The sequence below is a fragment of the Lagenorhynchus albirostris genome, chromosome 3 (assembly GCF_949774975.1).
Source record: "Lagenorhynchus albirostris chromosome 3, mLagAlb1.1, whole genome shotgun sequence".
NCBI lineage: Eukaryota > Metazoa > Chordata > Mammalia > Artiodactyla > Delphinidae > Lagenorhynchus > Lagenorhynchus albirostris.
Window position 1 is genome coordinate 958021 of NC_083097.1, and position 22420 is coordinate 980440.

At 57.8% G+C, this 22420-nt stretch overlaps 1 protein-coding gene across 2 annotated transcripts in view; it reads right to left on the reverse strand.

Annotated features, from left to right (window-relative positions):
- Nucleotides 1-15298: 15298 nt before the first annotated feature.
- The window catches only part of LPCAT1 (lysophosphatidylcholine acyltransferase 1), a 40895-nt gene continuing 33773 nt past the window's right edge, over nt 15299-22420 (reverse strand). For both annotated transcript variants that reach the window (XM_060146831.1, XM_060146832.1), the window contains 5 exons: nt 22185-22310; nt 21497-21650; nt 21147-21245; nt 18594-18735; nt 15299-17405 (listed from right to left, as the gene is read on the reverse strand). In XM_060146831.1, coding sequence (XP_060002814.1) covers nt 17221-17405; nt 18594-18735; nt 21147-21245; nt 21497-21650; nt 22185-22310 — 706 coding nt within the window. In that variant the 3' untranslated portion in view covers nt 15299-17220. The remainder of the gene's footprint in view (nt 17406-18593; nt 18736-21146; nt 21246-21496; nt 21651-22184; nt 22311-22420) is intronic.

Consider the following 22420-nt stretch of genomic DNA (forward strand, 5'->3'; position numbering starts at 1 on the left):
AAGAGAAACACACGGGGATGCACTGATTTAGTAGCCGGATCACGGTGCACCGGGTGGCCTGAGCACAGATCTGAGGCATTTCCAGCCATTTTTGGGGGGCAGAGCAAACGCACTCCAAGCACCCAGGAGGACACAGCCAGGGTTGAGGACGGTAGGAGATGAGCTGCCTTCCTCGTGGGGCTGGGAGACGGGCCGTGGAGACCTCAGGACAGACTCTGCTCCCCTCCCCCCTTCCCACGCACCCCTCTCCATTCCCATCAAAGTGCAAGGCTGTGTCCTCTCTAATCTAGTAATAATGCAAGATGCTACCTCCGCACTCCCCACATGGCCGGGGAGTAATTGGCAGCATCCCTACAGCCTGGACGCTCAGCACCCCACAACCCTGCACCCCTGCCCCGTCTCGACAATCTTCAAATACGACAGTGCACATACATTCTTTATACTCAGAGACCAAAGGCAAAAGCAAAATTCTAAAACCAGAGTCAGCCACGGGAATTCAAAGTTTCAAAGGAACGATTACAAGAGTTTCCTTCAAGGAATGGCTGCACATTCCACGTCCACCTGTGGCCACACCTGGAAGGGCTGGGCAGGGACAAGAGCTCCCGGTCAGGTAAATCCTTCCAGTCAGGATTTACCTGGGGGTTTACAGGACTAGCTCCTGCACGTAGTAGCTTTACCAGGGAAATCATCTCCAGGTTACCTTCTTGAAACTCTGGGTAATATAATCAAGGAGAACAGAAGGAATTACACACAGTGCGTAACACAGAAATTACGTGGCCGAGAGCAAGATGGGCCCTCGAGGCCCAGGGCAGCTTCAAATATGACTTCTTCTGGCATTTGGATGTTTCAACTGCAGACGCTTGCACGTGTACACGCACACACACACACACACACACACACACTCTGAAGCAGCAGGTAGCAGATGGTAGTGGTAAAGGGGTTATTTTCCTCTGCACCCAAGTTTGAACAGAAACCCACGACACGTCACTGTATGCACCACGTCTCTGTGACAAACACAACAGCACATTCCTGAGATGAATGAAAAGGGACAGAAGGGACTTGGGGGTGGGGAGAAGCGGGAGGGACGGGCCTGCAGCGGGGTCCAGCGGAGACGGCCGGGCAGGCTCCAGATCCCGGCCGGTTTGCTCTGACAGCGGCCCTCGCAGGCGCATCGGGGACCACCTGCCAGGGAGACCCCGGCTCTGCATTTGGGGTGAGCTCACCCCACCCCTGAAGCCCCGGCCTCAGAGGCCAGGTTTGGGTACAGAAAGCGAATGTGGTGCTTAGAAAGTGTGATTCTGCACCGAGAACAGAAACAGAGCTGCAGTCCGACCCTGCAGCCTGGACGCTCAGCATCCCACAACCCTGCACCCCTGCCCCACCTTAAAAGTCAAAGACTAAGCCCTGTGAGAAGAAGCGATGGCTGAGAAAATCACCCCTATTGGCTCTGGGGGCCGCTTGCCCAGGTGCCCCCAACCCCGGGCAGGTCTGGTTCAGCAGGGAGGGGTAAGCGCCTCAGGGAAGCCGGGGCAGCCGGCCCCTGCCCCGTCTCTCCGAGCCTGGGGCAGGATGGGGCCAGGGGCCACGGGGGCGCACATCAGCCCCGTGCCCGCTCCGGGGCTCGCACCTCTCGGCCACCTCACCTTAAGATCGCCAACGGCACTGTCGCGGCGCTGTGCACCCCAACTGTTGGCGACTTTTGGAGACGCCGCAGCCTGTGGGACACGGCGCTCCCCGACGGTGCTCGCCCCGGCCCGGCGCCCCCCGGCCGCAGCCTTCGGGTTCAGAGGCGGGAGCGGAGCGCCCGGAGGAAGCGCAGGGGCACCTGTGCGGGGAGCGGGCCACGGGGCGGCCCGGCCTCACCTGTGCGCCCCAGCCTCGACTCTGCTGGGGTCCTGACACCGAGCGTCCACGGAAGCTCCCGCTCGGGTTCCGCTGCGCTCCGGGCTCTTATCTTGTCGCCGGGACCCGCCCCGCCGGCCACCGGGGGCGCTCACCCGCCCTGGCTCCGCCTCCGTGCCGCCCCGGGTGGGCGGAGGACGAGCCCGGACGCGCCCCCGAGCCCCGCCCCCCAGGACCGACCGCCGGCGCCAGTCAGCGGCCAGCAGCGCGCTCTGCCCGAGGCCTCGCGCGTCCCGGAGCCTGGGGCGAGTGGCAGCAGGGTCCCTTCTGGGTCCCAGGCCTCGCAGGACCGAGACGGGCGGTTTTCCGTCTCCTTCCCACTCGAGCTTGCGCCCCCCGGGGCTGCCCCGCGCATCTGCCTGGGGCGGGGGCTCCCCTGGCCCACCCGCCGCTCCGCCCGGGGAGGAAGCTGGGCGGCGGGCGCGCGGGGCACAGCGCGGGATCCCGCGGGGCCGAGCCGGGTCTTGCCTCCCTCCCCCTCTCCTGCCCACTCTCCCTCTTCCCGCCGCTGCCGCAGGGGCCGCCTTCCCGATGCTGCACCGACCCCTCTCCCCAGACGTCGGTTCCGTCCTTTCCTCCCGCCGCGGCCGCCCATCCCGAGGTCTGGCGCCCTGGGGGCATCACCTCCACCAGCCGGTCCCACTCGAGTTGGGCCGGCCTGGGGGCAGGGGTTCTGCGTCTGGCGTTTGGGGTCCTGTGGGCGTCCCTAGCCGGGCCGCGGAGACCCCGCCCGGGTCTCTGCCTTCTCTCCTCCGGTCTTGCGCCCCGGCCGCGAGGTACCCGATCCTCGCCCGGATCCGGGCTGCGGGGACGCGGGTCCTTCTGTGGCCCGAGAGCCGACCCCTCGCAGGACCCAGTGTCCGCGCGCGTCAAGCAAGGAGCGAAGCGTCGTCGCGCTTTGCCCACATGGAGAGCGAATCGACTGGAACCAAGGGGCTCGAATCACACTCGCATCGGAACACGATTTCCAGGGACAGCCCGGAAAGCCACAGCTGTCGATACTGGCTCAGGACGGACTGATTCGGAATCATTGCTGAGATGACCCCCAGCAAGACTGCACATTCATGACGCGGAGGAATGGAGTCCCCAGACCACCAACAGGCCCAGGACCCCCAGGTGCAGGACAGCATCAAGGTAGGTGGCACCCTGGCTCTGCACATGGTGGAGGCCCTGGTGACCCAAGCCTGGGCCGTAACCCTCCCCTCCCCACTCCGTGTGAGCTTTGATTTTCCTGCCCTGCGCTGGCTGCAGAGGGGTGTCCACGCCAGCTGCTCTCCACCCTGTCTGGGCCGTATGTCCCTCCTCGGCGGTGCCGCAGAAGCAGTGACCCTGTACAGGGGCCCGCAGAGCACCCTGGCTCATCTCACTGCCCCTCCGGCAGCCTCCCCACCAGGGGCTGGTGCCCAGGACAGGGCTGGTACCTGGTACCGGGGAAGCACCGGCAGGGGCTGCTCTTCCAGGCAGGACTGGGACCCGTGGAAGAGCCCACGACTCAGGGTCCCGGCTTCCGCTGGCTGTGCTAACAGAAACGCCACAGGCGGGGCAGCTTACGCACAGGGAAGTGTTGGCTGGAAGTCAAGTCCTCGCACCACCTTTATGAGAGCACTGGGGCCACTCATGAGGGCTCAGCCCGTGACCTGACCACCTCCCAGAGGCCCGACTCCTGGACCACCGCACGGGCGTTAGGGTTTCAGCATGAATTCTGGGGACGCAATTCATTCCGTACACCCGGGGAGGGGCAGGGATTTCAGAAGATGGTGATGTGCCGCCTTGAATCTGTGACCAGTGGCATCACAGCAGGCGGGCTCTCCCCACAGATGCTCCACAATGGGTTTCAAGAAAGAGGAGTGATCCTAGGTTTGGGCCTAATGGGCAGGGTCACAGGAACACAGCAGAGCCAGTGAGCTCAGATGTGTATGTTAAAAGCACACATACTAGGGCTTCCCTGGTGGCGCAGTGGTTGAGAGTCCGCCTGCCGATGCAGGGGACGCGGGTTCGTGCCCCGGTCCGGGAGGATCCCACGTGCCGCGGAGCGGCTGGGCCCGTGAGCCGTGGCCGCTGAGCCTGCGCGTCCGGAGCCTGTGCTCCGCAACGGGAGAGGCCACAACAGTGAGAGGCCCGCGTACCACACACACACAAAAAGCACAGATACTAGATGGAAACACCTGGGAAGCAGAGCAAACCCTGCCGGGGCCGGGGAGGTGGGAGCAGCTGTGGCTCAAGCCCAACAGCGAACCTGCACCGAGGAGAAGAGTCGCGCGCCCAGGAGCGCCCCCGCCCCGCCCGCCCCTCTTCTAAGGGTGACGCAGGATGAGGAGCCCGGGTGCGCTGGAGCAGAATGACGTGGGAGCTGGGCCCGCAGCCTGGCCGCAGAAGACAGAGCAGGCAGCTGCCCGGCTCCTGTGCACCTCCAACGTCCCCGGCAGGGCCCCCCCGTCGGCACCTGCATCGTCCCCGGCAGGGCCCCCCCGTCGGCACCTGTGCGGTGGAACCTGTGGGGTTAGAGCTGATTAGACGGCGGCCTTCGCATGCTTGGAGCTTTGCCCAAGGTTTATTATTGGCGTGGCTGCTTTTGGCTCAGGGCCCTGGATGGACGAAGTATCTCAGAGTATCGTCCTGCCGACCCTCAGGGCAGTCGCTCGCTGTCTGCTGTGGACCCGTTGCAGCCGCAGAGCCCGTGGGGGGGCCCAGGGGAGAGCCCGGGGCTCTGGCTGCCAGCTGCTGCCCCCAGAGTGGCTCTGCCCCAATGGTGACACCCATCTGGGTGCCGCCAACCGAGGAGGTCGCTGCTGGACGTTGCCCTGTGTCCTGTCTCGAGCAGCCTGCTTCACCCTGACTTGGAACGCAGCGTGGGTGCTCCCCCGACGGGGGGCCCATCCACGGGAGGACAAAGGCCACGCGCTGATGTCAAGGCCTTCGAGGTTCCCGAGAGGCTGGAGCCATGGTGGATAAACGCAGAACTCTATCCGCGCTTCAGAAAGCCACCTGCAGGTGAGGCCGGGGTAGTGGTGCCCGGTGAGCACAGCAGTCCAACAGCAGAGGGGAGGTGCTTCCTCATCCCCAGATGCACGTCCGTCAGGAGGTGCCTGGCTGGAGGGCCGCCACCCCGAAGCTCTGTTAGGAAGAGCTGGAGAGCTCAGGTGGCACCACACTGGTGATGGGGTCGGTCCCCGGCTGGGTTTTCAGGGTGATCGCCGTAACCGATGGGGTGGCTTAAACGACAGAATAGCGTCCTCTCTGTTCTGGAGCCAGAAGGCTGAGATCAGGGCGTCGGCAGGGCTGCCTCCTTTCGAGGACTGAGGGGGAGTCAGTTCCAGGCCCCCCTCCAGCTTCTGGGGTTTGCTGGCATCCTTGGTGTCGTTGGCTTGTAGAAGCGTCGCCCCATCTCCGCCTTCACGCCCACACGGTGTTCTCTGTGTGTGTGTGCACGCGTGTGTGTGTTTGTGTCACGTTGGATCGGGGCCGGACCTAATGCTCCATTTTAGCTTGATTACCTCCGCAAAGACCTCAGCTCCAATTAAGGCCACATTCTGAGGTCCTGGGGCTTAGAATTTCACAATCTGAATCTGGGGGTACAGTTCATCCCACAACAAAGAAGAACCTTAACAGGCCCTTTCTCGAGGGGAGCAGCTGAGAACATGTCGGAGCCTCCCGACACATGGTCCCAGCAGCCCAGGCTAGTTTAATCTGGACGCGCAAAGCCTTGGAGGGGGAGGAGTGCGGTGCAGGAGAGCTGGCTTCAGGCGTCCTGCTGCTTCCAGGGAAGAAGGGACTCTCGGGGGCGGTGCCAACAGAGGGTGGGAGAAGATGCCCTGCTCAGGGCACTGGCAGGGCACTTGGGGCTCAGTTCAGGCCGCGCTCCCTCTGGCTTTGCTTTAGACGTAAGGGGCCAAGCAGAACCGTGGTGCTTGGACCCTACTGGGCGCTGGGCGCAGAGCCCATGGGAGCACCTCTGCTACAGCTCCCTCGCCCTTTCTGACCCTACGCTGCTGCAGGCATCGACACCAGACCAGGATGCCGGGCTCCAGGTGGCCAGACAAGGCCTCACCCCAAGTTCACAGGTCACACGACGTCCGTGAGGTGGCCCAGCCTCCGTCCTCCCCTCTGCTTGCTGACCACCCTCACACGGTGCGAAAGGGACCGAAATGACGATCGCTTCCGGCAGCGACCCTCAGGGCAGCGCCGGGGTCTGCTCAGCGGCCTCCTGCGCTCAGAGGGTCCTGGCCACCCTGGCCTGGCTTCTCCTCACCAAGGGACAAAGGGCAGCGAGCAGACGGAAAGAAAAGCCGCCAGCAGCCTGGAAGCACCCCCGGGCACTCCATGCTGCTGTGGCCATCTGTCCGGATAGACGCTTGGACCCTGCACCCCAAGCTCCCACGTGCCGAGGCTGGAGCCTAGGACTGCGCTTCCCGAAGGGCTTCCGTCAGGCCAGCTCAGGGTCTGTGATGGGAAGACCGGCCAAGCCCGCAGGGGCAGCTGCAGAGACGGAGGAGGAGGCCAGTGGGCGGGCCTGCTTCCCAAGTTATTCATAGGGTTCATTTTGAGGGGAGCGCAGAGCAGGCGGCACTGGCAAGAGGGGGCTGTGACCTAGCACAGTTCCCAAGTCACCAGCGTAAACCCTGGCCCGCACCCAAAGCAAGGATTCTGGGTCTCACCCTCAGAGACTCTGAGTCAGCAGGTCTGAGGTGGGACCTGGGGACCTGCATTCCTAACAACTTCTCGGGGGATGCCACTGCTGCTGGTTGTGGGGCCACACTCTGAGAAACACTGACCTGGCCAGACCCATGGGGCGTGGAAGATTCTGGAAGATAGAGATGCAGCGTGGAGCCCCTGGCAGCCCCTGCAGGGACTCAGTGCAAACACTTGGAGTTCTGGAGAATAACCAAACAGTCTTCTGAAAAGCCTTATGCTCCGTTTGAATTAGTATACCGCTGAGCCATAGTAGAAACTCAAAGAAACTCAGTTAGCCTATAAGCTGAGCTGCCTGGCATAAATTAACCAGCCAACCCATGAAGTTTGGTACAGACAGCAATTTGCCACCACCAAGTGGAGGCAATATACACGCTTTCAGGCTCGGGCGGGTGCTGCAGACGCAACTAAGCTGCCAGGAACAGGTGCCCCCCTTGTTGCACCGGTATCACCCCGTTAACCCGTACCTGGGCTTCACGGGCGTTTCTTATGACCATCTGACTGCGGAAACATGGATCCCACAGTGTACCGATCCCACCGGGGAGTGGAAGCCTGCAGCAGTGCAGCCATGCTCGGAAGACACAGGGAAATCTTCCCAGTGGGCAGATACCTGAGCAGTGCACAGGGCTGTACCTTAGCCAGGAAGAAGACAGTCAGAGGTAGGGGTCTCAGTGATTCTTACACATTGGCTAGTGTTTGGTTGTGTGATAAGAGAGTTCAAAGAAAATCGGGAAATTGATGACCTTTATCTGCAGATGACGTAATCACCTATGGAGACAATCTTAATGAATCTGCAAAACAGAAGCTAGAATTAACAAGTGAATTTAGAAGGTCACAGGATACACAGAAATCAATTGTATTTCTACATACCAGCAGGAAACAACTATAAAGTAAAATGTAAAATAATTTCATCTACAACAGTATCCGAAACAAAATGCTTAGGCATAAAATGCGTGCGTGCAAGACGTGAATGTTGAAATCTAGACACTGCTGAAGAACTAAAAGGGCCGGAGGAAGTGGAGTGGTAAGACCATGTCCGTGATCTAAAGGCTCAGTATCATTAAGACGTTAATTTCTTCCCAAACTGACTATAGATTGACCCAGTTCCAACCAAAATTCTAACTGGCTCTTTTGAATAGCTCAACCAGTTGGTTCTAAAATGCATAGGGACCCAGAGTAGCCAAAACAATGCCGAAAAAGAACGAGATTGGAGGACAAAGGAAACTTTGTAATCCCACCGTCTGCACAAAACTTAACTGTATTTTCTGTCATTATTTTGTCATTTGTGTCCTCGCTCTACAGACAGATTTATTGGGGGTTAATCGACATACCATAAACAGTGCGGGTCTCAAGTGCACAATTTGGGAGGCCGTTTATGTGGCCACGGGACACGAGCGCCATGAGGATAATGTTCATCACACTCGGACAGTCGTCGCGCTCCTGCGTATCCATCTTTATCCACCCACCCAGGCAACCGCTCGTCCGACAGCTGTAGATTCCTTTTTTCTTCCTAGGATTTTATATAAGTGGAACCTACAGTAAGGACTGTTTTTTGGTCTCTTCCTCCCACTTAACATGTTTGAGCTGAATCTGTGTTGTTACACGAATCCGTGAATTCCTTTTCATTGCTGAGTAGTATTCCATCGTATAGATAGAGCATATAATCTATTCATCCATTCACCTGTTGATGGACGTTTGACTCTTACAAATAAAACCCCTGTGAACACTTGTGCACAAGTCTCTGTGTGGACATGTGCTTTCATCTCTCTTGAGTTAAGTGCTTAGTTGTGGAATGGCTGGGTCATTTGGTTGATGTGTGTTTAACTGTTTTTAAAAACTGTCAGGTTGTTTTGCAAAGTGGTGATACTGTTTGACATTTCCAAGAACAGTGCAAGAGTTTCCATTGCTCCACGTCCTTGGCAACACTTAGAATGGCCGGTCTTTTAAATTTTAGCTATTCTAATAAGTGTGCAGTAGTATCCCATTACCGTTTAAATTGGCATTTCTCCAATGACTAAGTGTTTCAGCAGTCCTTCATGTGTGTGGTTGCCATCAGTATCACTTCTTGTCAAGTGGACGTTCAAATCTTCTGCACATTTGGGTTGTTTGTTTGTTATATTATTATTGAGTTTTGAGGGTTCTTTACATATTCTGGATACAAGTCCTTTATCAGGTGCTTTGTAAATATCCTTCCCAATCTTGGATTGCCTTTTCATTCTCTTCATAGAGTCTTTTGAAGAACAGAAGTTATTAATTTTGATGAAACCCAACTTATCAAATTTTTAAATGAATCCTGCTTTTAGTGCCATGTCTGAGAAATTTTTACTTAACCCAAGGTCACAAAAATTTTCACAAAAAAAGTTTTCCTCTAAGAGTTTTAAAATTTTGGGTTCTACCCTTATGCATAAGATCCACTTAAAATTACCGTGGTGTAAGGTATAGATCAGTTTCGTACCCTTGTCCTGTGCGTCATTGGGAGAGAAGCGTTGAAACCTTGAGGCACAGCCATGGGGGCTGGTCTTATAGTCCTTGTGGTTCTGCTGTCTTTGCATGGTTCACGTGGAAGCTCTCTTAGGGTTGCCATGGCCTCCTGGGAGCTGAATCCTTACGTGAAATGACCTCTCTTACACCCGCTGACCACTTGGGCTCTGAGATCAACGTTTGCCCTACCTTCTTTGGATGGAGTTGGCACTGTCCTCTTCCTTTTGGCCCATTGGTGGCCGGGTAAAGTGTGCTTCCTGCAGGCCTCTTGTGGTTGGTTCTTGCTTTTACATCCAATCTGACGATTTCTGCTGACTGATTGGGGTGTTTGACCATTTACGTTTAATGTAGTGTTGATACAGTTGGGTTACATCTACCATCTGCTACACTGTGCCCTCTGTCCCCCTTTACCACCGTTCCTGCTGTCCTTCAGACTGAGGAGTTTTCAAGCCCCACGTTCTGCTTCCCCTGTTGGACTCTTAGTCGTATCTCTTTGCTGTGTCATTTTCGTGTCACCTTCCAGTGGCATCACACTGCTGTACATGTCATTAGGACGGACCTGGGGCCACTTCTAGTCACCCCTCCCGGCCTCTGTGCCATTGTCACCTCTGTGTTATGAACCCCAGAATGCATTGTCAGTTTTACTTTAGATACTCAGTCATCCTTTACAGAGATTTAAATGATGAGAAACAAGTGTTTCTATTACCCACATGATTCCAGCTCTGAGCCTCCTCAGGCCTCCGTGTGGATCGAGATCTCAGAATGGAATCACTTTCCTTCTGCTGTAAGGACTTACTTTCACACACTGTGTAGTGAGGTCTGCCAGCCAGTGACAAATTTTTTTAGCTTTTGTGTCTAAAAGCATTTTTATTTCTCTGTTGTGAAAGCTGTTTTTGCCGAGTGAAGAATTCTGGGTTGACCGTGTTCTTTTTCTTTGCGTAGTTTATGGGCGTGGCTTCTGTCGTTCTGATGAAGAATCTGCTCTGTGCACACGGTCGTTGCCGTGTCCTTTTCCTCTGGTGGCTGACCTTCTCTTTATCATCATTTTAAGCGCTCGATTACGATGCTCCTGGTGTGTTTCCTCCATGGCGCCTGTGCTTGGAATTCATTGAGCTCCTTGGACCCAGGGGTTTATAGTCTGTACTGAATTTGGGAAAGTATTTCTTCAAATATTTTTGTTTGCCCTTGGGACTCCAGTGGTATATATATCAGGCCACTTGAAGTCTCACACTCACTGGTGCTCAGTGCAAATGTTGGTCTTTTTTCTCTGTTTTGTTTTGAACAGTTTGTACTACTACTCTTCACGTTCCCTTGCTGTCTCCTCTGTGATGTCAAAGCCACCCTTAATCCCAATCAGGGTATCTTCCGTCACAAACATCGTAGTTCTTACCTGTAGAATTTCGATTTGTGTCTTTTAAATACACCTGTCATGTCTTAACTACACATGGTTAGTCTTGCTTCCAGCTAGCTTTTGAACACGGATTTTGCATAATGATTGTCAACGCCTTCATCTACTAATTCCATCACCCGAGTCACTTCTGGGTCTGTTTTCGTTGATTGTAGATCATCCTTCCTGCTTTTTTGCGTCTAGGTGACCTCTGATGGGATGCAAGTCATTGTGAATTTGACCCCTTGAATGCTGGGTAGTTGTATATTCCTCTGAATATTCTCGAACTTTGGGCTGCAGGTAAGCTACTTACAAAGAGTTTGGTCATTCTTTCAGGTCTTGCTTTTAAGCTTTGTGTAGCAAGACCAGAGTCGAGTTTGGCCGAGGGGGTTACGACTTCTTCACGACTCAGGCAAAACCCATCTGAGTTTCTACCCGAAATCCCCTTCCAGGATGGCAGCCTCTGCCCCTCCATCTTGACCAAAAGCAAGATTGTGGCCTCATTAACGTTTATTAAGTTGAAAAGAACTAATCAGAGCCCGAGCAGCTCTTGACAATCCTGTGGTAGACCCCTGCCAGACTCTCGTGTGGCTGGGGGGCCATGGAGGTCGGTCCTGCCCCTGGAATATGGGCGGCTTCCTTTGGATGAGAGAACACACACTGTACGATTTAAATATTTTGAGATTTACTCTCGAGCCAAGCACGGAGTCTATTTTGCCAACTGCTTCATGTGCATTTTTAATGGCAATGAAGTCAATTTGGTAAACAGCGTTTTTCAAATTTTCTACAGAACTGTGCTTCTTTCCCTGGTGGTTCTATAGACGACTGAGAGAATTGTGTGAACATCTCCAGCTATGTTTGCTGATTTACTTATTGCGTCTTTTCATTCTGCCTATGTTTGCTTAGTATATTTCAAGGTACATCACTGGGATGTACCCCTTTAGGAGGACTGTGTCCTCGGGTGAACTGAACCCTTCATGGCTCTGCAGTGTTTGTCTTTGACACCGTAATCCTTCTCCTCTTAAAGGTCACTTACTGTGATATTATTAATCTTGCTACATCAGCTGTCTTGTGGTTATGTTTGCACATTACATATATTTCCGTTTTTTGTTTTTTTTTTAAACTTTCAACATGTGTTTAAACAGCATATAGTTAGGGTTTTTTGTTTGCTTTTTAATTTGGTCCAGCGACTGTCCTTTAGGAGTTTTTAGTCTATATTTAATGTAATTACTGGTACAGTTGGATTTAAGTTTACCACGCTGTTTGTTTTCTAGTTGTATCATCTGTCCTTTGTTCTTTATTTTTTTCTTCTTACTTTCCTGCTTAGTCTAGGTGAAATTATTATTTTAAGCTATCCCATTTTATTTATCTATAGGCTTATTAACTAGTCATACCTCTGTGTTTTTATTTTGTTTTCTCTGAAGGCTTTCAATACGTTTTTAAGTTTTCACGGTCTCTCTTTAAATAACACTAATTCTTTCTGCAGAGCCAGGTTTCCACATGCATGTCACTCTTACCTTCGTTCCATGATAGTATTTTCTTTTTCTCTGGCTGCTTTTAAGATTACCTCTTTACCAGCGGCTTCCAGAATTTTTTGTAAAGTGCCTTTTGCCGTATTTTTGTTATATTTCTTCTGCTTGTGGCGAGTGGAGCCTCTTGGATATCTGAGCTGTTAGATTTGGGAAAACTCTGGCCGTTATTCTGTCCAATAGGTTTTTCTGTCCTAACCTCCCCTTCCCTGGGCCTCCGTCACCTGTGATAGGACCCTTGGTGTTTCTTTCGGTCAGCTTTCTACCCAGTCTTTGCTCCATTGGGCCCACACATTGCTACACGATGGGCTCGTGGTGTTTTCTCTGTAGTGCGTATCTCAGGTGCCCCTGCCCAGGGCGGGATGCGGCTGGTGGCTATGGGCCTGCCTCTCTTCCCAGCCGACCCAGCGAGTACAGCACGGCAGGGGACGGAGGCGCTGGGTGAGGCACGGATGCCCACCCGGAGCCGAGCGACCAGAGCAGCCCCGGCTGGCGTGGCCGGGCCGGACCCCGCCTTGTCAGACACGGGCCCAGGACTTAGCTCCCAGCGCGGCCCCTTCTCTGGGCGTCGGCTTGCTCGCACCGGACCCCCGTCCTCGAGGGGAAATGCTTGTCGTCATCCTGATGCACTTGTGCCGGGGGTGGACTTCCTTCCCGCCCCTGCGGCTCTGGCAGCACGGCCTGCGGACCTCACTGGCGGCTGACTCCCGCCGCCCAGCTCGTGTTACGTCAAGAAGGGATTTATCATACCGCAAGGGAAGCCTGGCAGCTCTGAGCGAGCCCCCACCAGAAGCCGCCGGCCTGACGGGAGGAGAACGACTTCTGACGCTTCAGAGACCGGGGCCCGTCCTAATGGGTGCCCCCGTGGCATGCAGGCTGTGCTTCGAGCTGGTTGCGCACAACGCACGTCCGCGACGCCCGGGGGCCCGTGGGAACGCTCTTCTCACCCTCATGGCCGGGGACCGCGGGGTGTGGCCTGTGTGATTCTGCGTCTGTGGGATGCCCTAGCCTGTGGCACTCGGGTGCCACGTGCTGCGCTCTGGCCGGGGACATGTGAGCAGCGGTAGGGTTTTATTTCTGTGCAGAAGCGTCGGGCTCTTCTCTTCCCTGTGCGGCCGCCTGGCTGGACCCGGGAGAGAGGCTGCGCTGGCAGACGGGGACGCGCGGGGACAGGCAGCTGGAGCTGCCCCAGGACAGGTGAGCGAGGGGTAACCCGTCGCTGCCCTGAATCTTGGCCCGAGAGCCAGCCACATGCTTCTGTTCTCTTCTCTGCAGCTCTGGGCTTGTCCGTCTTGAGGGTCTCCGTTCCGCTGGATGAGACACTCCTACTCGGGACACCGCGGAGCCTCCGCGCTGCAAGTTCAGATGGCCACCAGCCGTTGGGCTCCTCCGGCCGGCGACGTGACAGGGCCGGGGGTGTCACGGGTGCTAACGGCAGCAGGGGAAGGGGGCCCGGGGCTCCTCTGGGTGCTTCTCCGCACTTTCAGGACAAATCCTGTGACCAGCAGAGGCAAGACCACAGGCTCCGGATACTTTGGAGTGAAAATGTGAGTCGTCTCACTGGGCAAAGACCCAACCGTCCAAGGTGTGGTGGGGGCCACAGGACAGGGGACGGGGGACGGGGTAGGGGGGACGGGAGGACGGGGGAGGGGGGTGGGGGAGCGGGGAGGGAGGCTGGAGGAAGGGGGACGGGGGGCGGGGGATGGGGAGCGGGGAGGGGGTGGGGGAGGGTGGTGGGGGAGGGGAGGGTGGTGGGGGAGGGTGGTGGGGGAGGGGGAGGGAGCACGGAGGAAGGGGGACGGGGGACGGGGGACGGGGGAGGGGAGGGAGGAAGGAAGGAAGTAAATACCGGCCTCAGCCACACAACCGGCCCCGGAAGTGAGGACGGCAGCGCCGTTGCAGCCGCCTTCCTGCCTGGCGCGCGCGCGTCTGTGTGTGTGTGTGTGTGTGTGTGTGTGTGTGTGTGTGTGTGTGCGCGTGCGTGCGTGCGTGCGTGTGTGTGTGTGTGTGTGTGTCCTCAGTTTACAGAGGGAACGGCAGTGTTGAGGAGCGGGCACTTTGGGACTAGGGAAAACCTAGTTTTCCGTGTGACAGAGCATCGGGGGGTGTCTGCCAGCACCAGAAGAGTGAACATCTCCGGGATGGACGCGAGGGTTCCCGGGATCTTACTTTCTGGGAGGAGGCGGAGCCTCTGCGTTTGCAGAAGTGACCATTACATCACGTGCGTCACTCCCTCGCGGGAAGGAGCGAGGATGGGCCCTGCGTGGCTGGAGGGATGGGCTGTCCTGGCCACTGGCCGCCTGCTGCTCTCGGCGGCATCCCCATGTGCAGCGCTCTGCCCCAGGAGGGGGCCGGGGTCTGCCACTGTCCCACTGGCTGGAAGGCTTCCGGCCGGATCAGCAAATGGGGGCAGGGGGTTGGGCAGAGGTGAACCTTCTGCTTCTGTAGGAATCGCCACCAGGAACACCTTGAGCGCCCACCACTCCTTAACACCCGTCCCCTCTGGGGCGCTGGGAACCCCCTCAAGCCGCGGCAGTGTGCCCCCCCCCCGCCCCCACCGCAGCTCCCAGAGGCTGCTTGTCCCCTTCCTTCGACTGGGAAGCTGTGTCCAGCTTTGAATGTGAAATGTCCAGACCTTGGCTTGCTTTGGCCCTTTTTTTCACTTAAAGACTTGAGCAAACTTTAACCAATTTCAAAGGCAACACCCATTTGTTATGTTAGGAAGGGCCAATGCCTACCCCTGGTGCATGAATGTCATTCTGGTGCATTTTGTCCGCCGCCGCCCCGATGGGGTCAGACCACGGGCTCCCTCTCCGGCTTCCCTGACTTACGACATGAACACGATGCTAAGTGTCACTCCATCCGGAAGCCGCTGGCTACACAACCTCAATTTTCTCCTCTACAGTTTTCGGGACTGCAGTACACCAGCTCTTTCTTTCACTTCTATTTCTAAATCCCTCACTGACTTAATAGGACAAATTCAAGATTCCTGTCTCTCTCCGCTCGACAAAGCGTACACAGAAGGTGCGTGTTTCGCAGAGAAATTACAGAAACCAACTCAGCAGGTCGGCAAACAGCCTACGAGGTTGAGTTCTGTGAGGCGTCAGCGGCTGTCTGCATGCCAGTGAAACCTCCGACCCTCCCTTTGCCATCCAGAAAGCTTTTTCTACAGAAGTTCAATTACGATGCTTCCCCAACGTCCTAGAAAAGCACTAAGAAATCTCAGCGGGACTGGTTCTCCTGTCACAGCCTGCGTCACGTCCGCTGTTGTCTTTCTGATGAAAAAAAACCGCACATAACAAATACGTCCTCAAGTACATAAGACTTTGCGTTTTATTCGTTCCATTGAAAACCCCGAGTTTGTTGGGAGGCACCCGTCCCACCCCCTCGCGCCCGGCAGGGCCTCTGCAGGCGGCGGGCGCCCCTGCGGCTCCTGGCCCCACACAAGGGGATTCAGTCCCGAGCTCTGTACGTTCACAGTTCTGGATGCCCGCGACCCTAAGTCGCTACGAAAGAGAAGAGTTATCAGGAGGAACAAACATCCATTCGATGTCTGTTTATCAGAGATTTTTTCCTGAAAACGCACAGCGGCATTTCATTCAAAAACCCTTCATCCACAGACGCAGGGCCCAGGCCCTTCCTCGGAACATCTCAGTTCGTTCACCTCCTTCATTGCCAGGTGTGGGTTTTTCTCTTTTAAAAATGAAACTCCACGCATCCCGCGATCATGAAGTCAGTCCTGGTCGCTACCAAGGCCGTGCGGGAAGCTCTGTGCCTGACGGGCGGCGCCCTGGAATGTCAGTCACCCCGCACCCTGCGTGGGGCAGGAGGGGCTTCGGAATGAACGGAAGTTAAGGGTGTTTCCTTTTTTTGACGTCTAACCGTAGACACGCACATCTCCAAGCCTCAGGAAGTTAGTAAACATTTCCCCTTACTTCTGGCTCTGGTGGTCACTTCCTATGGAGATGCCCCCAAGAGAAATTAGAAACCAAAAAAAATTTCCCAAACAGACCCAGAGGCTTTGCTTCAGGGAACAGACTCAGTGTGTGGTTGTCATTGTGCTTTGAGGACAGGTTTCTAGTTATGTCACAAGGACATGAATCAAGGTGGTTTCATGAGAGTGAAGACAGCACCTGGAGCCCCTCCCCGAGCCCGGTGGCGCTGCGCCCCACTGACGCCCCCGGACGTAGAGAGGGACTGGAGCCCCCCGGGCCTCCTGGGCGCCCCAACTGCCCGTTGCCGCTGCTTCCCACTCCCTCCTTCCCCGAGGCTCATCTGTCTCCAGATGCCCCGAGAACCCTGGTGTGAACGGGGGGACAGTCAGCGCAGGCAGGGCCTTCCAGGGTGTCACCATCCCCTGGGGCACCCGGCCGGGAGACAGGAAACGCCGCCCCCGCCTTTTACACCCCGGCCCACCTCATCTCCCCGACATTCAATGCTCTGATCGGAGCTGACACTTTGGTGAAGTAGATCATGTCGCACGGAAACAGAAACCCCAAGCTGGTATAAAAAGAGGGGGTTTGTAAAGGACCGAGGAGACAAAAAAGTGGTTCCGGGCCGGGTGCCTCAGCGGAGAGGAGTTCCCTGGTCGAGAGAGGCCGGAGGGAGAGTTAGCTCAAAGCCCCAGACAGCCTCAGGGTCTGTCAGGAAAAGGGCCTGTAAGTAAACATCCCCTGACCCTCCAAGGAAGATGAAGTAGAAAAGCAATTCTCTTTTCGTAAAAAAATGCTGAGTGTTTCCTGAAGTATCTAAATGAAGTTTATAAAATACTCATGAGCTCCTGCAAATATAGAAACGTTGAAAAATCAGATGGCGGGTCTGGCCACCGATTCCACCGAGGTCGGCAGAGACTCTGTGCCGGAATCGGTACGCGGGTGACACGTCCCGCGTTCAGGCGCGTGTGGCAGCCGCCGGCCTGCGCAGCCTGGAACGGACCAGCAGGGACGGTGGGAGAGGCTGGAAACAAAACGGGAGGCTCGAGGTGAAAAGAGAGCAACGCCCGGGCCGGCCCCCGAGTGCCGCCGGGAAGGGAGCTCCAGGAGCCGCCCCCGTGAGCTCACCGCGCCCGCCCGTCAGGGCACGCACAGCCACGGCCTCGGGCCCGCGCTGCTCTAGGACTCGGGCCCGAGGGCAGGAAAGGGACAGCGCGTGTGGGAGCGTGGAGCCCGGATGCTGTCACAGCAAACGGGGCGGCGGCTGCGGAGATGCCTCGTCTCGCCAGAACCTTACGTCCTAGTCCAGCTTCTTACGAAAAGGCTCCGTCCCAGCGGCCGAGTTTTCGGGGCTGAAGTCAGCGCAGAAGCCGTTGGGGGTGGGAGCCAGGGGTGTCTGTGCGCAGCTCTGGGAGTGCGTCTGCTCGGGGTACAGGTATTCCTCCGCGAAGTCGGGGTACGCTTCGGCAAACCTCTCGAAGTCGGCTGGAAAGACAAAGGCACCTCGGTTACCGGCCTGCGGGGGCAAAGGTCTAGAGTCTGGGGTCTCTCCCTGGCGCCCCACTCACACCCTGGGGGCGTCGTAGCATCTACATGGACCCTCGGGAGGCCACGAGAGGCACCGCACCTCAGTTTTCTGTGTGAAGACCAGGGTGGCTCCCACGTCCTTTCGGCTACTCCTGCTTTGGGGAAACTAAAGGGTCAAGTCAGGGATGTATTCTGCGTGCTCACATCCTGGCAGAGGCCTCATACCCCCGAGGCAGGAGCCTCGATGGACACAGCTAGGCCCTGGGGACACCGGGTGCACAGAGAGTCACCCTGAGCCATCGTGGGGCCTGCGCGGCTCTGTGTCTCCTGGTGGCCCTGGGTCCCGGCGTTGGGGTGGGGAGCGCCCTCGGGCTCGCGCTGGGGCACCCTGGGGGCTCGGTGATGCTCAGAGGCCCGGGCCCAGGGCACTGCAAGCTCCAGCGGCTGCAGGGAAACGCGTGCTCCCGCTGGGAGCGGAGCTGCCTCCACGGGGAGTCTGCAGTCGGTCAGGGCTCCGAGCCTCGGCAGTAGCACCCGCTCCCCGGGAGGCGCGGCCCCCTTTAGCGCAGACAGGCGCGCACACCCGGACCAACGCGCTGCGGCACCTGCCTGACATTTGGATGCGATTAAAAACACATCCAAACACAACGTGCACAATGACCTTTCCTGAGCAAACGTCTCCTCTTACTTCAGGGAGATTATGGGCTCATCCTCAGATGTGCACGCGGGCCGGCGCACTGAGTGGGCCGCCTTCTGGGGCTCCTGCTGCCCCCACACCCCCGGCCTCGGTCCCCAGGCGGGTTCCGGTCCCAGTTCCCGAGGATCTCGGCTGTCCCGCGTTGTGTGGCGACAGGTGACGCAGCCAAAACCCCGGGAGAGGAGATGCCCCAGGAATCGGTCCTGATGGGCCGGGCACGGAGTCCCTCCCCCACCGGGGACCCTGACCTCAGCCCGGCCGCAGCCCCGGGAATGGCGCCTACTTTACAGCTGGGCTGGGAACGTGCTTCTGTTAACGGCCTGCAGAAGCGAGACTGGAAGCTCCCACCCCAGCCCTGCCAGGTTTCAGGAGAGCCTGGCGAGAGTGCAGGGGGCAGTGCCTCCCCCACCTCGCACTAGGGGCGTCCTCCCCAGCTCCCAGCCACTCACCGAACGTGATCCTGCCCTTCTCCTCTTGGTCGATCGCCCGGAAGAGGTCGGTCACGGTCAGTTCAGCCACGCCCAAGGCGGTCTTCAGGATGCTGGACAGGGCGTGCTCGTCTATGCTGCCGTCCTCCTGCGACCCGTACATCTGCAAGGCAGGGGCAGGCGTCACCCGCCGGCCCCGCCAGCCCCGACTATCCAGGGCAGCTGCTTCTCCTCCTTGGCGTTCCCAGCTCTCCGGCCGGCCCAGATAGCACAGGGTCAGAAGGGCCGGAACTCAGCTGCACGACCGAGCCCTCGGGAGCCCTCAGCACCTCGGGCAGGTGGCAGCCGGGAGCCCTCAGCTCCCTGCTCGTGTGTTTTTGTTTTTGTTTTTTTTTTTTTTTTTTGCGGTACGCGGGCCTCTCACTGTCGTGGCCTCTCCCGTTGCGGAGCACAGGCTCCGGACGCGCAGGCTCAGCGGCCATGGCTCACGGGCCCAGCCGCTCCGCGGCATGTGGGATCTTCCCGGACCGGGGCACGAACCCGTGTGCCCTGCATCGGCAGGCGGACTCTCAACCACTGCGCCACCAGGGAAGCCCTGCTCTTGTGTTTTAAATCCACCAAGAAAGGGTGGTATATACACTGCAACGTGAGCACCTGGCGTTCAGCCTTTGGCTGTGGGGTGCCCACTTCACGGATGCCCACCTGAATGAACACACTGCAGCTGTGAGTCGCGGTGACCAGTGAAACGGCCAGGAAAGGAGCCAGGCCGCCCCGCCGCCATGAGGTCCCCCTTCCAGAAGGCCCTGGGTGACCCGCATAACTGACCACCTCAGGGACCCTGCTTCTCCTCTCCCGTGCCCTAATTCCCGCTCTTACGCTTTAAATTCGCCAAGAAAGAGTGAACCCCCAAAACCCTAGGCCCCTACCCTCAACCCTGGCAAAGGCAGAGCCCCAGATCCACACTCTCGCCCCGTGAGCTGTGACCTCGCTGCCCCCAGGGGGCCCCCCGTGTACCTCCAGGACCCGTGAGTAACAGACCTTTCTTCTCCAAGCTCCCTGATGGCTGTTGCCGAGGGTGCACTGCAGTCACCCTGAGAGCCCCAGGGGCCGGTCCAGCCGCAGCCCTGGCTACCGACGGGCTGAGAGCAGCACACACGACTGCATTCCATCCTGCGCCGTGAATTCCTGACGTCCTCCTCCTGCTGCCCTAGTTTGGGAGGAGCAGCTCCCGCCCCCGCCCCCCTACCAGCCTGACCAGGGGCTGCAGGAGAGCTGGGGGCCGTCACCGCTGCGCTGTCTGTGGGCTCTCCTCCCCACGCTGGGGGCCCCCTGACCAATCTGCTCCCCAACCCCCGGAACTTCCTGGAGCATTCACTCTGCCCTCCCGCCTAGAGGTGGGCTTCCCGCGGCGGGATGTCCCATGAGCAGGACACACCGGCCCTGCTGTGGGGATGCCCGGGCGCGGGGCCGTCTGCCTTCCCGGGGGGCCCGTGAGGGGTGGTCACCGCAGGGGAGGTCCCGTGGACCAGTGCCGGGACCCACAAGGCGGCACAAGCGGTGCCGTCCTCCCCGCAGCCCTCGCACCTGCCCTCAGGCGGGGCCTGGTAGCGCTGCTACAAGGTGCTCACGCGTACGCTCAGCTGTTTCACTGAACAACAAGCTGGCCACTGCCCTGCCAGCCACCGTCGTGGCAGCAGAGTCCACCGCGAGCTGTCAGAGAAGCTGCTGCAGGGCCACCAGATGCGCGTGGCCGAGGCAGCACCGGCACGGGGGCGATGAGCCCAAGGGCAACCCTGGGAGGTGCCCGCCAAGGCCGGAGGAGGGGACAGGCTTTCCGAGACAGGGCGCTACCAAGGACCGCCGCCGTCTGATTAGCCCCCATGGCCTGGCCCGCAGAAGCCGCCCTGCACCGTGGGGGACTCTCCCAGTCTGCCATGGAGAGGGTCTGCTAGGCTCAGGAGGGAGAGAAGGGATTCTCCCGGCAGTGAGTGACCGCGGCTTCCTGACCTATACATCATGTTTTCGTGAGTCTGGCTAATGTGAGTTGCACCTGTGAGACACAGACAGAATGTCTCTAGGTGGCAAAGCGAGCCCAGCTCCACCCTAGGGGACTGACCAGGTGAGGCCATGCTTGAGGGCAGCCAGGTGGATCTGTGGGCGGGCTGGGACGCCATAATGGGCCTTCCCCAGACTCACTGCACCCATGGCGAACGGCCTGGCTCTGGGCTACGCCGGGGCAGGCGGCTCCTTAGTCCCAAAGCCCTGCTTTCCTCTGGTCAACACGCTGATGGGGAGGCCGTGTTGGGAGACAGAACCCATGGGTCCCGCTCAGGCATCCAGGACTCAGGAAGACCCTTCCCCACACTCTTCTTACGAGTGAGGGCTCTTTAAATTCCAGGGAGAAATAAAGTAGAGGAGGTTTGCGGGCCTCTTTGCAAACAACGGCTATGTGAGAAGAGCAGGCAGACGGCAAGTTTACCAAAGTCATAAGGGCTATAAAAGGTCTCACAGGCCTCACGTGACCCAGGTCTCACCGACCCCACAACTTACAGGTCGCGTAAACGCCACACTTACCTTGAACGCCAGCCGGATGGTGTCCAGGGTCTGCGACGGCCGGCAGACGACGGACAAGGCGACCACGTACTCCCGCATGTCCATCTCCCCGCCGCCCTTCTGGGAAGAGACGCTTTCAGGAGACAGCCCTGCCCCCTCCCGAGCATGGGTGTGACGTCACAGGCCTTTTGGCAACCCGCTTACAAAAACCCCAACTACAGGCGTGTTTATCAGCAAACGTTGATTTAAAGACTGGGTGGCTGGCAGGATGGGCAACAAGGGCTGGTCTCCCCTTCTCTTCCAAAATTGTCTGAAGAACATTTCTATCACAAGGGAAACAGCTGCCCCCAAGCCCCCCAACAAGGCCGTACCTCATCAAACAGGGCAAACAGGTCCTCCAGCGCCCGGGACTCGGGGACCTCCAGCTGCGCCGCGAACTTGGGCAGCGTCAAGCTCCCGCCCTCCTTCATCCTCGCGCTTTCTGCATGTCGGTCCAGATCGCGTTCGAGTTTTTCTGGTTTTAGCCTAAACAAAAAATGAGGGGAACATTATTTTTCAATAAAATTACAAAATGCTGAAAATGGCAAATTTACGGTCATGTATTAAGACCCAACAAAACATTAAAACGATTCATAGACCAAGCAGCAGTCAGTCCTCGAGAAGAGAGGCTCTTCCAGGAGCTTGAAGGCACGAGTGTGCCCAGTGTGAGCGTCCGCACAAGCACTGACACCCCTGTGGGTGTGCGGGCCCCACCCTTGGGCAGGTCCTCAGGGGATGGCGGACGGCGGTGGCGGGTGGGGCGCGTCCCTAAAGAGACAGCCAGGGCCGACCATTCAGGGTTTAAGACACTTACTTTTGTGTGGAATTTGCAAAAAAGAGAAAAGAAAAAAACCCCAAACCTCAGAAAAAGCACCATTAATTATCTCGATCGCCCGCCACCTCCAGCTCAGTCACCAAGTGCCCAGGCGGAGACCCTGCGGTGGCCTGGTGGGCGTCACAGGCGCCCACAGGAGCACTGCCTCCAACTGGGTGCTCGAGAGAAAGCAGCAGGGAACTCACCCAAGGCCCCTCACCAGCCTGGCAAACTCGAGAAGGCACGTGTCCGCGGGGAGACGAAGCTGGCCTTCTGCCAGGGCCAGCTGGCAGTCCTCAAACGTGTAGTCAGTTACGGAGACGCCCAGGGCCCTGCGGGAGAGGAGGGCACTGCCATCAGCCGGCCCCTCGGGGCAGCAGAGCGAGCGCGCTGGACGCTGAAGTGGGCGGGAAGGTGATGTTTAAAGGCCAGGTTCAGGGGG